Below are 16195 nucleotides of genomic sequence, written 5' to 3'. Positions count from 1 at the left end.
TCTTCCTAATCTTTTCCTGATAAGTAACTGAACATCTTCGGGTTTTAGAGTGTTGGTCAAACAAACAAACAAAAAGAACAGTTTGAAGGCATCGCATTGCGCTGATGTCGATTTTTTTTGCTATTTCCTTTAACAATTAACCGATTTATCAAGAAAATAATCACCAGATTAATCTATAATAAAAGTAACTGTCAGTTAGTTGCAGCCATATTCATGGTGTAAAATAACAGTCAGTATTTGTCTAAGAACAGTGGAGATGTAATGAATTCAAACAGACTTAAACACAAACACCTTCTTGTATTTCCGTGGATTCTTGTCTTCCATCGTGAGGAATCAGTGCATTACGTTCATCACCTGGAGCAGACTGCTGTCACATTACACCACTTCTTTCTCTCATGGTATTTTTTGTTATTCATTCAGGATGACGAATCTGAGGCCACACATTAACAGATTCATCTCTGAACAGGAAGTCTTCCCCTCATAACTTCCCCTCTTACAGACTGGCTTCACAAACGACCGTTAAAAACCAGAAGCCCTTATGCAAAGCCTATGTGCGTGTCAGCGTGCGACAACGGGAGGGTGTGGGATGAGGTTGTGTTTATGCAACATGTATGAAGGTTTCTATGTGTGTATGTCTGTGTGACTGGCCTCGGGGCTCTAATTAGAGGTAGGGGTGTTCAGGTATCTCAGGTTGGTTGTTTGTAACTCTATCCTGATGTGAGAAAACAAAGGCGTCGCTTTGTTTTCAGCGGTCCTTTTTTAAAAAAAAGTGTTCTTTTTCTTCAGGCTGTTGCAGATTACAGCTGCATTTCAACATGAGCTATTTTTAAAAAGGTAGTCACATTCAGAGACAGAAAGAGAAAATGCCATGTGTGTCGGTAGCTTTAGGTGTTTTCCTGTAGTGTGGCATGCCACAGAGGGGGGTTTCTACTGATTAAAAATTGATGAGCAGCTGAGTGCCGTGTAGCCTGAGCCGAGCATTCCTGCACTCTTTCATGGTGTGTGTGTGTGTGTGTGTGTGTGTGTGTGTGTGTGTGGGTAGACTGAGCTGGAGACACAGGCTGTGGCTGGGCTATATCAGATTTAACTAAGCTCACATTTCACCTGCTATTCTCTCTCTCTCTCTCTCTCCGTGTGAGTGTAGAATTAAGTCCTTCTTGACATGGTTTTTTACCACATTCCTCTGTTTTTGTTATGTGCCCTCCCTTCATATTTTGTTTCTTTCTCTGCTCCATCCTTTTTATCTCACATGTGAGGAGTATTTTCTTTCAGTCTCTCCAGCTTGTAGCTTTACTGTGAGTGTTCAACACCTTAACAGTTATGTTTGGGGACCAGAAGACCCGAGGCCCTTATTAACAGTGTAAAAATACTGACTTAAAGTCCCCCTCCACTCAAAAATGTGTTTTTCCTTCTTGCTCCTTAAGTTGGATGTTTGAGCTTCACTGTGCAGAATGATGTATGTGCAGAGCTTTTTTTTAACGTTTATCTAATGAAGGGGTTAGGGTTAGTTTACCTGTACTGAGCATGATTTGTGACATCACAACTAGTTTGGAGCAAATTCTGATCAAATATTAAACTTACACAAGTGTGATGTGGACACTTGAAGCCTCCAGAGCATAAACACTGAGAATGGACTTTACAGTGAAGTAGGAGACATCTGGTGTTCAGCAGTTAAACTTTTGATTTCTGGAGTGAGAGAGAAGGAGGAGATGTCATTTAACTTTTAATAACTGAACCTTTTTGGGGAAAAAAAACTATATTAGACATAAATTATTAAGTAGCCTATATATTGTAAAGTAGGACGTTGTGTGTGTGTGTATATCTTAAAACATGTCTGGAGGGGATCTTTAATAATACTTGTGTGAATTGCTTACAAATATAATTTCAAGCTAATTACATGTTTCAGACGTCTGCTACAGAAATTGATGCATTACTCCTCCTCTTTGAGGTTTCATTGTAAAACATGGTTAAACACAACAGATATTCATATGCTCTCTGTGTGTGATTAGAGTTGACAGCACCCTTTTGCAGCACTACCCTCCCAAATCTTAAATAAGTCTTTTTGGACTCCTTATTTGGTGTATTATTGATGCCTTATGGTCATTTCCATATGTCGCCTTCTCTAGTAAAGGGAAGTATAACCACTTCTGTACTTTTGTACATACAATGTGGGTGTTCTAATAAGGTCAAAAGAAAAGGGGAAAAAAATGCAGCTATTATTATTTTCATACAAACAGCAGTGTGGTCTGTTGGACCTCCAAACAATGAGGAAGTCAAAACCATCATCAACAAAACACAAGAGTTAAAGAGCGGATGTGTGTTGTAGTGTGCCAGCAATCAGTTTCAGCCTCTAATAAATGTGGCAGAATGAGTGTAATAAATGCCAGTCTCATATCCATGTGTGTGTGTGTGCCTGCATGTGTTGGTTGTGTGTCCAGGACAGACCACATAGTGTGTTAAATAAGCCAAGAGTTAATCAATGAAAGGCCTTGGAGATCAGGAGAAAGCAGGAAAGTGCATCTTGAAGAGGTAAAAAAAAAAGAGAAGAGAGACGAAGATAAAGAGAGGAGAGGGAGGGAGGCTGCGTGAATGAATGACCTCATCATTGCAGGACCTGCTGTTGAGGGGGATTATGGGCAGACCCAGGAGGGCACATAAGAGTGATTGATTGCAGGATCAGAGAAGCCAAAGAAACATAAAGATCTATTTCTCCTTTAAGAGGTTTTTTTTTTTTTTTCTGTTTTCTAATGCGTCACCCTTCAGGATAACTAATGGTTTGAATCTTTATTTAATGCTTTATAGATCAGTTATTATCCATTAATAGGGACAAGTTTTGGGTTTCCTTTGACTTACCTGAACCAAAATCCATTTATAAACAATTTGTAAACATTTACAATTGCAGACTTGATGGATTACAAAAAGACCCTGTACTATGAAACCAGAATCTCTAAAAATACCATCAATTACTCCTTAATTTACCCTTGAAAACATACCAGCCCCCTTAATCTAAGACTAGGGGGTTTAGTATGGTAATTTGTCCATTAATTAAGACAAATACATAACCCCTAAATGATCAATTTAAGGAGTTGCTAAGGGGTTATTAGACGGCATAATTTGTCCATTAATTAAGACAAATACATAAGCCCTAAATGATCAATTTAAGGAGTTGCTAAGGGGTTATTAGACGGCAAAACATTTTAAGGGATTTTTAAGGGCTGAAAAACCCCTTAAAATGGACCAAAATCCAAGAAAATCACCCATGAGATTCCCTCTTAATTAGAAAATTATGGAATTTTAAGGTATACATTAAGGGGTTAAATTTAATGTGTTTTACCCCATAAAAATCCCTTAAAATGTGCAAATAATTTATTAGAAATACCTTAATTTATTTCAATCCATTGATGAATCGATCCCCTTAAAAACCCATTAAAAATAACTTAATTCTGTCATTTTTAATGGATAAATTGATGGAATTTCAAGGTTAAAAAAATCAGGTGTTCGGTTTCATAGTGCTTTTAATGACTTCCTAACATTTATAACTTCAAAGTTGATTGCTTATTAAACAGTGAGACACCCATGAGTGTTTATTAATGAATTTCCAGCATAAATAACTACTTTAGACCTACCAAAAGGATAAACACCCGCCACTACGGTTTTGTCTCATAACTGGTCTATAAAACATTAATGAATTATTAATAAAGCCATTAGTTGCAACTTATAAACCCTATATAAATGTTTATTCATTAGAAAATGGTACTGATAAATAACTGGATGCATCAGAGGATGAACACATATATTTCTTGCTTTTGTTTCTGCTCCAAACTGAGCAGGAATCACATTTGAGAGAAGAAGAAGAAATAAAGCGCTCACACCAGATGACATAATGCGATCCGTATAGCCTCAGTCCTGCATCCTGACATCACTTTGCGCTCCAGGATAAGTGGAGAGAAGCTCGGCGTAATTGACGGTGATGTAACAGCTGTGCTTTTCACATCTCAAGGAAAAAAAAAACAGCGATAAGAATAAGCTGCTCTGAATGGTGCCTCTTGCTCTGCGGAGCCTCCAGCAAAAAAAAAAAAAAAAAAAGTGGTGGATTGAAATGCACCATTTGTGTGTGTGTGAGTGAGAGAGAGAGGGGGGGGGAGAGAGACAGAGGGAGGGATAGAGAGAGAGAGAGACAGATCACACAGTAAACACAGTTTCCTATGGCAGAGCCGTTCCGCTTCATCACCATGCAGTGACCAGTTGCGCGCACAGAGAAGAGCCAAAAAACCACCGACCGTGTTTTGATCAGCTGTTTGTCGGAGTTTGCACCGCAGTGATGTTCCTGCGCTCTTAGCGAGAGGAGAAACAGACAGGGGGGAGAGAGACAAAAAAAAAAAAGATACCGGTTTGTTGTTGTCGTCTTGTCCGCTGGACTGACATCGCATGGGGACATGAACAGTGTGGATCCAGCGTCTAACAAACTGTTGACTTTCAATCAGCGGTAAAAGAAAAAACTAAACATTTCCCTGCTCTTGCCTGTTTTTATGCATGCCACCTCTCATCTGTTGAATGCATATAGCTCTCTGTCGTCGCTCTGTCATAGCCCTGCAGCACTCACTGGCAGGGTTTTTTTTTTTAATGCAGCCCCGGAGCAAATTAGACAAAGCAGCAAACACCTGCTCCGGTGTATGTTGGTGCGTAAAGTGCTTGGATAGGCTAATTATGCTTACAATCGTCGACTGTTTGGGTTGAGTTTTGATACTTTTATGTATCAAATACATGATTTATTGATCTTTTTTGTCCATTTACTCTGGGGTGGCTGGCAAACTGAGCGCCACTGAATCCACAAGTCCCCGGTCTGGAAGTACTGACTCTCCACAACAACCTTTTACTTTAACCACAGCGCTGGTTTCTGTGCAGCTTTGTCGCCAGTTTGCTTATTAATTGAACTGTCCTTTTTTTTTTTTATTCCTCGGAGAACAGACGTTAGACAGTATGTACACGGAAAACTATGAATAATTCATGGCATGCTTTTCAGTTCAAGGTAGAGTGGATGTGCATGCGGCTCCAGCAGTATGACAGCAACAGAATATGTGGCCACACTGAACTGAAGGCAGGCATCTGGCTTAAAAACTGTACAGCTGAGATGTATAGTGAATGTAGTCCAAGGTTAGGCCCTTTTTCTGTCGTAGCTCATTTCCAGCCTCTTAGATGGATCTGAAAATGCCACCACTGCAGCAGCTCTTTACCAGCTGAAAAACAATGCCAGGGAACTCGGGCTGCAGTGACACTTGAACACACAGATAGACAGATCATAAACATACAGCTCTTCATGGCACAGCGCTGCCAATACTGTAGCAAAGGGGTTTCATGCTGCACCAAATGTGCAGAGAGTGTAAGAGAGAGAGGAGGCATTAAATGTTCATTTAATCTTGTCATGAAATGCTCTGATGAGTTATCATATTGCTGTGTAATGAAATGGCTTGTTTTTTTCCCCCCATGTTGTAGCTTTCTATTTCTGTTTTCACTGTAGAAAAATGAATTTGTGGCTTCTTAGTTAATAATAATCCAGAGGCTCTGATAGAAAAGCGTATAATGGGTTTATGTGTACTGTAGTGCAACTGTAGTACACACATTTGAACAATATCACGTCTTGAAACATACTGTACAACAAATGAATTCAAATTGGATGAAAAAATGTTGAACTGCCTAAATGATTTATCACATTTCCCAAATTCAACCTGTTATGACAACTGCAGATCTGTATCTTTTAACATTTTCTAATATGACTTCACATCCCTGCGGTCATTCTTAGGAACTGCTGTAGCCCAACAATAGCTTTCTGTTTAAATTATTTAGATTGTCATATGTATTTGCCAGATGTGGATGTAGGTATGAGACAGACCAGGAAAACTGGAAATGTTAGAAAACCTCTGAATTTTGTAGCAGCTGTTGGGCCTTTTTATGCGTCCCACCGTTACACTCGACACAATGTGTTTGGCTTTTCTTCTCAGACTTTTTCTAATACAACCCCCAAAGAAGTCGTTTTATGGGGTGATTTAAGAGTTCAGACAGTCATACAGTATTTAACTTAAACGATAAAAGGATTGGCTTTTTCTTGAGCAGCACTAAGAGGTTCAGTATGATGGGGTGGGGGGTGATTTATACTTCACATTTCACTGTATGGAGCCTTTCAGTGGCCACTGTCCATTGTCTTGTGACAGAAACCACAATTTGTAACCTTTCCCGTTCTCCATTACTGAGGGCAGCAGTTGAGTAATGAATATCCATTTTACCTCTTTCTGTTTCAGAGCAATTTCTCTTTGGTTCAAGCTTTCAAAGTCATTTTTCTTTGACTAACAGCCATCACGCTGTTGGAAAGTGAATATCTGAACTGTTGTGGTGCAGAGTTCAAGTTATGATGTCAAAGCATATGACAGAACTGAATGCAGGATAATGGTTTCAGCTGTGTTAAGCATATAAAATACATATTCTGCAGCATGTCAGGAGTGTACAGGCAAGATCCATAATCAATCACTCATTCATTATAAGAAGAGTCTAAAGTCATGCTAGACTGTACTTAGGCACGGTGATGCTTTTAGCTAAACGCTACATTAAACATGCTAGCACGCTCACAATGACGATGTTAGCATGCTGATTGTAAAGAAAACCACATTCAGATGGATCAAGAAACGACAGTAAGAGCCATTCTTGCATCTTTGTGAGGCTGTAGTTTCTGTACGCACAGCAGTGCTTTGGGCTAAATGCTAACATCAGCATGCTAACATTCTCATAATGACAATGTTAACATGCTATCTATCATAAACCAAGCATAACATTTACCATCTTAGTTTAATGTGTTACCATGCTAAAACTTTGCTAAGTAGCACTAAACACAAAGTACTGCTGAGGCTTATGGGTATATAAACAAATGTAATGGATAGAGTGAACATATTTTCAAACCCCCAAACTGGGACCTACACGTTCATGCACGCGCTTATGCATGCACCATAGGCGTTTTCGTCAGGATGGGGGACAGTTATTTCAGTGTTTAGCACACCTACTGAGCACACCTTTCAACACCATGGACAGCGCCTCAGCAGACAAAAAATTGTTTTGCCTACCAAAATCCACCAAAGTATTTGTCAGTGTGCACAAGCGCAGGCTGCTGGCTAAAGGGCCGACTGCGCTGAAGCTACCCTTTGAGTGTGTGCAGAATGCAGCATTTTCGTTGCCTTTTTTACGAAGGAAGGAGTAAGCCTCCTGGAGCTCTTAAGAAAAGACCGACTCTCTCTTCAGCATGACAGTTAACTATTAGCATACTGACAGGCTCTGTCAGAAAGAGCTGCAAGCGCCATAGGCTAGCAACAGCCATAGCAATGACACATGGATTGATTGACACACATACAGACAAGTCAGTGTTTGAATTCAGACACGTGGTGCATTGTCTACGTTTTTATCTCGGGTTAGGTAATAATGAGTGGGACAGAACATGATTAACCACTATTTAAGTGCTGAAAACAAGTATAATATTATAATTATTATTTTAAATGTGGTGAAAACTGGGACAATTTGGTAGTGAATCTTGAAATCAGGATATTTTAGTGTTTTACAGATGTTTGTCAGGAAACCCAGCTCAAATTAAAAACTTGACCTACATGAAAAGCTAATGGATCACTGAAATTATTTCAATTAATCCTGTGGGAGCCAAAAATGTTATCCATCCTTGCAGTATCACTGCGCTATAAACTGTGTTTCATGCCAGAATAAATAAACAAAATTTCATAAAAATCAATCTTCGATCAGACTCAGTATGTCAGTATTAAGGAACTCGAGATTGGAAGCAAAAATATGATTGGGTCAAGTTTCAGTTCTTAGTTTGGTTAAAGTGAATATAAATAGAACAAGAAATCTTCACAGGTCGAACACTAAGCTCACACTGTAGAGGATCCCTTTTTGTGGCAGTGGTTCTTTGTACTTCCTGTACTTGAAATCAGAACATGTCATCTCCTCTGCATTGCACTCACAGAGCTCCGTTGACAGGTACATGTTTTTCATCAGACTCAAGGCACTTAAACCCCTTGGCTTGTTATACCTCCGTAATAGGTGTCAACACAGCTTAAATGTTGCTTATCTGTTTGGTCTGACAGAAACCACTTTGTGCACAAATGATTCTTAGTTCACCACAGGCTACACCTCCTACATGTGTTGAAATATCTCTTATTTTAAAAGTGAAACAGCTAAAGTTGGACAATGACAATGCACCCCAAGTACATAAGAAAGCATTCTCACTCTGGCAACAACACTGTTCCTCTGGGATTGCACAGCCAAGTGTTAAAGTTTAAAAAAAAACAAACAAACAAACAAAAAAAACCTTTGTGTGCATAAAATGATAAAATGTGCCAAGTGACTGCTTTGATGCATGTATTAACTCCAGCCAAAAAATCCAAACCAACTAACCAACTAAGGTTATAAAACAAAAAAATCCCTTATGACCACAGCCACAAGAAAGACAAATGATCATGGTGCATGCAACTTTAAAACAAAACCACCAAATTTCTCATTTGTTTTCACTTCTACATCTATCATTTTGCCTTTCAGCTCAGTCCCAACTTAAAATGTCCATCGCTAAGTACCGTCAAGCATCACAGGAAGCTCCAAACTCATTAAAACCTTTACAGAAGGAGATGAGCTTCACTAGGAGACAGTGGTTTTTATTAGGCTCAGAGAAGAAGGTGGGTGGGGTGGTATCACTTAATCATCCCCCTCCAAGGTACAACTCTTTTTATGACCCCCTCTCAGAGGACAGGTGAAGGGTAGGAAAGACCTGGGCGCTGGGGGAAAGAAAAAGTGGGAGCCACATAAAGGTAAAAGCTGTGATGGAGTACATGTTGTAATGGACCCCACCCTCGCTATACAGTATGTAGAGGAAGCAAGCATGCAGGAAGAGAGCGAGTAAGGAAGCACTGATGGATACATCCTGTAGGACAGACGCACTTTAAAAAGCGTCCTTTAAGCTTGAGTGTACATTATGTATAAACAGCTCCACTCTGCCTTCATCTCCTCTGCAGAGAGAGAGAGAGAGAAACCTGACCAGAGAGGGAAGAGCTAGGTGGAGACAGAAGAGGAGTGGGGGGATGTGGTTCAAAGAGACAGAGGATGCAAAAAGCATGCAGGTCATCACCGCTCTGACAGTCATACAGAAGCTAGATACATGCACACACAAAATACCCCCCATCACACACAAAAATAAATACTCATACGATTACACTGATAGGTAGAAAAACCATAGACTGTGTATAAAGATGGTCAGAGCGAGGTGTGATGTCACCCATTGGTTTGGAGTTGGTTTGAAGCCCAGAGTTGCTGCTTACGGCAGATTACGTAATCAAGTAACATTAAACTTACTGAAATATTGCATGGCAGCATCTCATAAGCGTCTTGTCAGTGTAACTCTTTGACCACAGTAGAACTGTGTGTCTGTAGAAAAATCACTGTTTATTCTTTAAGCAGAAGGTCAGAAAGTCAGAAACAGCTTGAGTTTCAGCCGAGGAGAGCAGCAGGTGATCATGGCAGACATCAAAGCTACTATAAGTCTTCAAAGCTTAACGGAGCAATAATTTCCAAAATGACCATCAGCAGCGAATTTAGTGATTATTGACTTGGTATTTCTAGAGAGAAGTTGGAGCCAACATCTAGTGGCCATCTGTAGCGTTTCAATGCGGCAATAATGATGTAATTCTGAAATACATTGATTTTTTTAATCGTGCTTTTGCTGTGTTTTGTGTTTATGAATATGCAGATGATGTTGGGCACTATGTAAACAATATTTTTAAAAAGTGCAATATAAATAATCCCCCCCCCCCCCTTTTAAGATACTTTAAATATCAGCTCCAGCCTCAAGCCGTGGTAGTTGCTGCTTGAGTAAAACCATTTCTCCCACCAATAGGTAGAATCTTTTTTAATTTTCCGTTGTGCTCCCTCCATTCACCATAGATTAGAATAATATGGAAATAGTCACCTATAGGTTGTTTCTGAAGGAAAACCCGCAGTGGAGATTACCATTCCTCTCTTAGATTTTGGGCCTCTCCCGTCAAATGAATGTTTTCAGATAGTCTCTTTTGGAAGGCGATCGTAATGTTGTACTCGGTTATTCATGTAAAAAGTTGAAGAAACAGTTCAGTCATGAATGAAAAAGGAGAGCTAGAAAAAGAAGTTCAAATCCATACACAGCGCCCCTAATCCTCCGCCCGAAAAGGGTGGAGGGGGAGGATTTCTGAAGCTACGCGACCATCTGACAGGCACATCTGAAGGAGTATACCAGCCCTTTAATTATGAAGCTGAGTGAGTTAGCTAAGCTTAGCATAAAGACTGAAAGCAGTGGGAAACAGCTAATTTCGCTAATAACCATGATGTATCTCTCTTGTTGTATCGCTTTGGTTTAATCCACACACAAACCAAAATGTAATAAATCGTGCTTTTACAGGGATTAACTCCCTGTACAATGTGTCATTTCCACATTTCTGTTTCAAGATACACCATCTGGTTGGCGGATTTTTGAACTTTGCAGTGAGTTGAGTTAGCTGTTTCCCCCGGAGCTAAGCTGACTGAATCCTGGCCTCAGCTCTTTGCACAAACATGAGAGTGGCATCCATCTTCTCATTCTCAGAACGCGAATTAGTGGAATTCCCGAAGTGTCAAACTATTCCTTTATTTATTTTTCCGAGTTGATTTGAGAGAAAGGCATCTGCAATTGTGTGCATTTATTCTGAGCTTTTTGTCAAGATACATTTAGCTTAAGCATTTGAAGGCTTTCCACAAAGTGTACTGTTACACAGGTTTAGGTGTGCAAATGGATTTTATGTCAAGTCAAATTTTTTTTATCTAAAGCCAGAGAAAAATAAGTCTGAATAAGATCTGTGCTCCTCATATGTGATAATACAGTCAGTTAGAGAGGCTTTTAGTGCCTCATGAACTTAAAAATGATCAAGAAACTTTAAAACCTTTAAAATTTTATTCATTTTATTCAGAACATTCAAAGAAGTTTATAACTACCGTATGTGTCTTGTTAGCTTTACTTTTGTGCTAGTATCTAATGTGTGTGTGGTTTTTTTCTATGTACAATATTTGCGATTGTATCTACTCTCTGTGTGCATTTGACTATTTGACCAGCAGTCAGCTCTGCCAGCCAGTCTCCATCTATCACTCCTGGTTTAATTCAATCAGGGCCTGCATCTCAATCAGAACTGGGCTGGTCGGCTGCTCCCGGCCAGTCACCATGCCACTGCCAGCCCCGCCACACCGACAAAGACACAGGCAGGAGGAAGGGAAAGAAAGAAAAAGGGAAGGGGATAGAGAAAGAACATAGTGTGGACAAAGTGGCCATGAACAAGAAGACAAAGTGAGATCAAAAAAGACTGGAGAAAAGCAGATGCTGCAACTGCCACTTGTGTACGAGTGATGTCTCAGTTTATGAATGTCTGTGTGATGTGATGGAGGACAGAGAGGCTATGTGTCTGACCATGCGTTTGTGTTACAGCTCTGCCTCGGAGGACTTGGGCTGCAGGCGTGGAGACTTCAGCAGGAAACACTATGGTTCGGTCGAGCTGGTGAGTCCCACCCACAACGCATTCATCTGTTTGTTGCTGTCTTTGTGTCTCCTCATCCTCTTCATTGCTTCTTTTCTTCATGATCTCCCTTCCGTTTCTGCGCCCCTCTCTTTCTCTCTCTCTCTCACACACACACACACACATTGCATTCCCCTCTCTTTCTGCTGGCATGGACGGACAACAGAGGGGGACTGATGAGTCATGACGTACTGGGTGTGGTCCAGCGTTGTGCTTTGCCAGCGTGGATCACCATAGGTGCTCCCCTCACAGTGGTGCAGGACTCAGCCTCCAAAGTTCATTTGTTTTGTTTTGACGCTGCTGGTGCAAAGCTGCAGCACAGTGTGTGTTTTTGTGGTTGATTACTAAGCTGTTGAGTCATTGTTGCTCTGGGGGGTGTGTGTGTGTGTGTGTGAGCGTACATCCCTCCACTGCAAGCTGAGTCTGTACATCCCGATAGCCCAGAGGGACAGGAAGTCCTAGAGTTTTGCACTGCGATCGCACTTCCTACCAGAGACACATTGTGGGTTTGTCCATGAGTGCTGCGCGCCACGTGTGCGTCAGATTAGTGTTGAGGAGAAACCACATGCTGCCTATCAGCACAAGCAGACTGACACTACACACAGTGCTGCTGTGTGTGGGTGTGTGTGGGTGTGTGTGTGTGAAGAAAGTGAGAGAGCAGTATCCAAACACTGTGGTAAGTGAGAGCCAGGATTAGGTCACTGAGGTCAGCCTCAATATTCAAAATGTACCTATCACAGAGACATCTGTTCCTCTTTTACACTACACATGTGGTCTGACTTGTTAGATCTCATCAGTGGTGTCTTCTTATCGTCGTCACTTCTGCTACACTTAAAATTTGATGTTTTTGTGGTACAACCTACGTTTATCAAGCTAAAGGATCTACCTCCACTGTGATGAGTTCGATATTGGATGTAAAAACAATATACAGTGGTAGATTAGTGCATTAATATTGTAAACAGATGCAAACACACAAACAAGAAGCACTGGTTCTGTTAAAACTACCTTACAAGGTGCTCACTATAGGCTGCAACTAATGATTATGTTCATTTGTTATTGATATATTAATAGCAACTTCTATGAAGTGTCGCATAATAGTGAAAAATGCCATCAACGTGTTGAGACGACATATTCCTTGTTTTGTGTGTCCAACAGTCCAAAACCCAGAGATAGATAACTCAGTTTGCAAAAACAGAGAAAAAACTGTAAATCTTCACATTTGAGAAGCTGGAACCAGAAAATGTTTGCAGTTTTTGCTTGTTTGATGACTCAAATGATTAATCAACCATCAAAATTGTAGTTGAGTAGCTTTATGTCATTTGACGTATCTTATTTAGTCATTGTGCTCATTCAAAAATTATGTGTTTGTTCAGAAGCCGACATTTACCTGACAAGAACCTCTATGAATTATAACGACGTTTTATCAGGAAAAAGGCAGAAGTAGTGCGAAGTTGTAACACCACAAAACTTCTTTTAGGGGAGGTTGGCCAACATACTAGCCATGGCTATGCTATCATAAGGCTTCCTGTAGAAGCTCCTATGTGGCATGATAAGAAGTTTATGTTTGTGTGAGTATTAGAAGTGCTAAGGAATGATTCCTAATTCAGAAGTACCATCATAGTCTCTCTTTAATGAGATCTAACAAGTATTGGGTTTAGTCAAGAAAGTTAGTGTATACCAAAGGAAGAGTCACATAAACCTTAAAAAGTAATCCTTTCCTGCATGTCTGTCTTTAAAGACACGATAATTCCTGAAGGGATAAGAGGCTGTGTGGTATGTTTAATAGAAGAGTAAGTGGATAATGGAAAATTAATGGCAGGGCATGATAAACCCAGGTTGATCTTCAGAAAAAACCTCAGGGAGGATAAGCACATGATGTCGAGCTTAGCAATTATTGTTGGTCCTTGATTCTGCAGTGAAATTAAGTCTTTGTTTTTCTGTGAGAGGAGAAATATAATTGCTTGTGAGTGAACATACAAGGGAAAGTGTGTTTTTGTGGAGTCTGGCACTCAGACTGTTTAAGACTGGATGTCTCCAGGGGAGGCTTGTGCAAAGTTCGGAGAAGAGTCTGTGGAAATTCAGTTCCTGGTGGCTTTTAGCCATTAAACAGCTGCTTGTGTTGACAGTAGAAAGTCTGTGTGCTCTGTCCAATGTGAAATGGGCAAGATGGTAGCATCAGACATTTCCATAAAAATCATAAAATTTTTATAAAAATAATAATATTAAGCAGGTGTTATTTTGTGTTTTGTCTTTAATGTCCCCTCTCCTGATGTTTGATACATCTATATTTCTCTCTGAGGGGCTGCAGCAGCTCAGAAAGGGATCCACCTCTGCCAGCTTAGCACTGTAGCAGAGCAGCAAGGACTCCACTGTCATAGTGGTGCTTTGGCCTCATCATTGGCCTTTGGGAGGCTGTGATGGATTCCAGCAAATTGTCAGTGCGGCAAGAGCAGTATCCAGCAGGAATGACACTGTTGGACACAGTCTGGTCTTTCTGGATTGCAGACGAAAGGTTTTATAACTGGACAGATGGTGGTTTGTGCTTTATACTGGTTTGGCTTGCTGGGGATGGATGCAGGATAACCTGTGGCTCGCTAATGCTGTTGGGGAAGTTACATTAATCAGTGATTGATACTGTTTTAGTTTCAGGACAGTGGCTGTTCTCTTAAATTTGAATTTATGGTTAGGTATTTCAGAAGTTTTGATGGAAGATCTAATCCTTACATGTCTGCTAAACCTAATACTCTACATTTACACTTTTATTTACAATTTTATGCTACACTAACTATGCGACACTTACCTATTTTACATAAAACTACCTTTATACTTAGCTGTCACACTGACCTGTAAAGAGAAATCCAAGTGAATCCTAGAACCAGGGCTGTATTTTAAGAATAATGTCATACAGCAATACTCATAACTGTTAATGTTTTTTCTCAATTTTTAAAAATTCATCAAACTGTTAAATTATATTTTCTGTGAATGTTATTCTCCACACTTTCAGGACGTAATTCTGAAAGTCTAAGTTTGACACCAGTTTATTGCAGAGCTGTGAAGATGTTTCCGGATATCTCGACAGAAGTGAGAGATACTGATTCAAAGCAGGATCTCCCTAATAAGAGAAACCAACGTAAACAGAGCTGTGACTCATCCTGTCTGTTTTCTTTATTTTTGGCACCATGGAAGCGGCAGTAGCGGTTGCCAATAAAGGCAGGTACCTTCAGACACTATTATGGTGATATGATTCATTCTAGGTCACACACACACACTGACTACTTTTGACATTATAGAGCTTTATAGGATTCACTTATTTCAGTCTGCTTATAAAAAGCCGCCAGAATTTTAGTTGAAGTTAGAGCTGCAACTATCAGTTGATTAATCAATTAGTCAATCAACAGAAAATTAAGCAAACATGCTAAAAAAATGTATGCTTTTAGCTTCTCAAATGTGATGACTTAATGCTTCTCTTTGTTATAAATGATAGTGAGCTGAATATCTTTCGGTCTTGGACTGTTCTGATAAAATAAAACATTTAAAGACTATAACGCACATTTTCAATATCTTTCAAATGTATACATTTTATAGCAATATGGTTAATTAGAGAAAGTAACTGTTAGTTTCAGCCCTAGCCAAAGTCCATTTGATAATGAAATGTCTACTTGAAGAAGTTGTAGGAATCAGAAACACTTCCGAAATGATGATTGTTTAGTTAACCTCTTCGTCTATACGTGTCCTTACGAGCATCATATCTTCAGAAATAAGATAAAAACTAGTGCAGCAGAAAAACTCAGTCCCTCCACAAAAATATATCCTGAATCATGAACTCATCAGGAGCTCAGGATGTATAGTGCCAAACTGTGTTCATGCACTCACAGATTCACTACACTGGAACATATTGAATCATAGGATTTTTGTTGGCTAAGTTATTCTGAATAAAAGCAGACAAGAGTGTGGAGAATCAGTGGTGTGTGTGTGTATGTGGCTGCCTTATAAAGTGCCCGAGGACCCTCCTGTAACATGGAAAAGAGTAAGAAACAAAGTAGGAAGTTTAAATCACTAAATACACAAAGGAATACTCAAAAATCAATACCTTACTGCTGCTGCTGCTGCTGCTGCTGCTGCTACACACACACACATACACTGGCCATCAGCCCATATTACATGCCCAAGTCACTTTAGTCAACACATGTTAAGTTTTCTATTAACCTCTGTGCCAGCACACACATACACACACACACACTCACTCATATTTTGAACGCCCACGCACACAAATGAGCAAACAAATACTCCATGATGGCATCTGCATTCATACACAGAGACAAACAAAGCAAACACAAAAGCAACTCCCACCCCGTCTTGTCACTTCAGTCGCTCACAACACCACCGTCCACGTTCAAAAGCTTAATTGCGTGTTCTGCGCACTAAAGCTGAATCCAGCAACAATTAAACCCGTTTCATTATGGCACGACAGCACTGGAAGGCGTTGCAGTGTTTTTCCAGTGACTTGAATTGTCTTTATTGAGATGAAGGCGGTGACGTGTAGGTGAGAGGTGGCCGCCGGCTGTCTCCTAAGCTGTGTGGTA

General features: G+C 40.1%; 1 protein-coding gene across 6 annotated transcripts in view; it reads left to right on the top strand.

Annotated features, from left to right (window-relative positions):
- Positions 1-16195, top strand: part of garnl3 (GTPase activating Rap/RanGAP domain like 3) — an 83691-nt gene that overhangs the window by 22109 nt on the left and 45387 nt on the right. For 3 of the 6 annotated variants that reach the window (XM_042395038.1, XM_042395034.1, XM_042395040.1), the window contains exon 3: positions 11525-11594. In XM_042395038.1, coding sequence (XP_042250972.1) covers positions 11525-11594 — 70 coding nt within the window. Of the gene's footprint in view, positions 1-4359; positions 4487-6603; positions 6684-11249; positions 11437-11524; positions 11595-16195 lie in introns of those variants that run through there. The other 3 variants (XM_042395035.1, XM_042395036.1, XM_042395039.1) reach the window with 3 other exon arrangements.

Source organism: Thunnus maccoyii, chromosome 19 (assembly GCF_910596095.1).
Source record: "Thunnus maccoyii chromosome 19, fThuMac1.1, whole genome shotgun sequence".
Classification (NCBI taxonomy): Eukaryota; Metazoa; Chordata; class Actinopteri; order Scombriformes; family Scombridae; genus Thunnus; species Thunnus maccoyii.
This window is presented reverse-complemented; position numbering and strand designations above follow the sequence as displayed.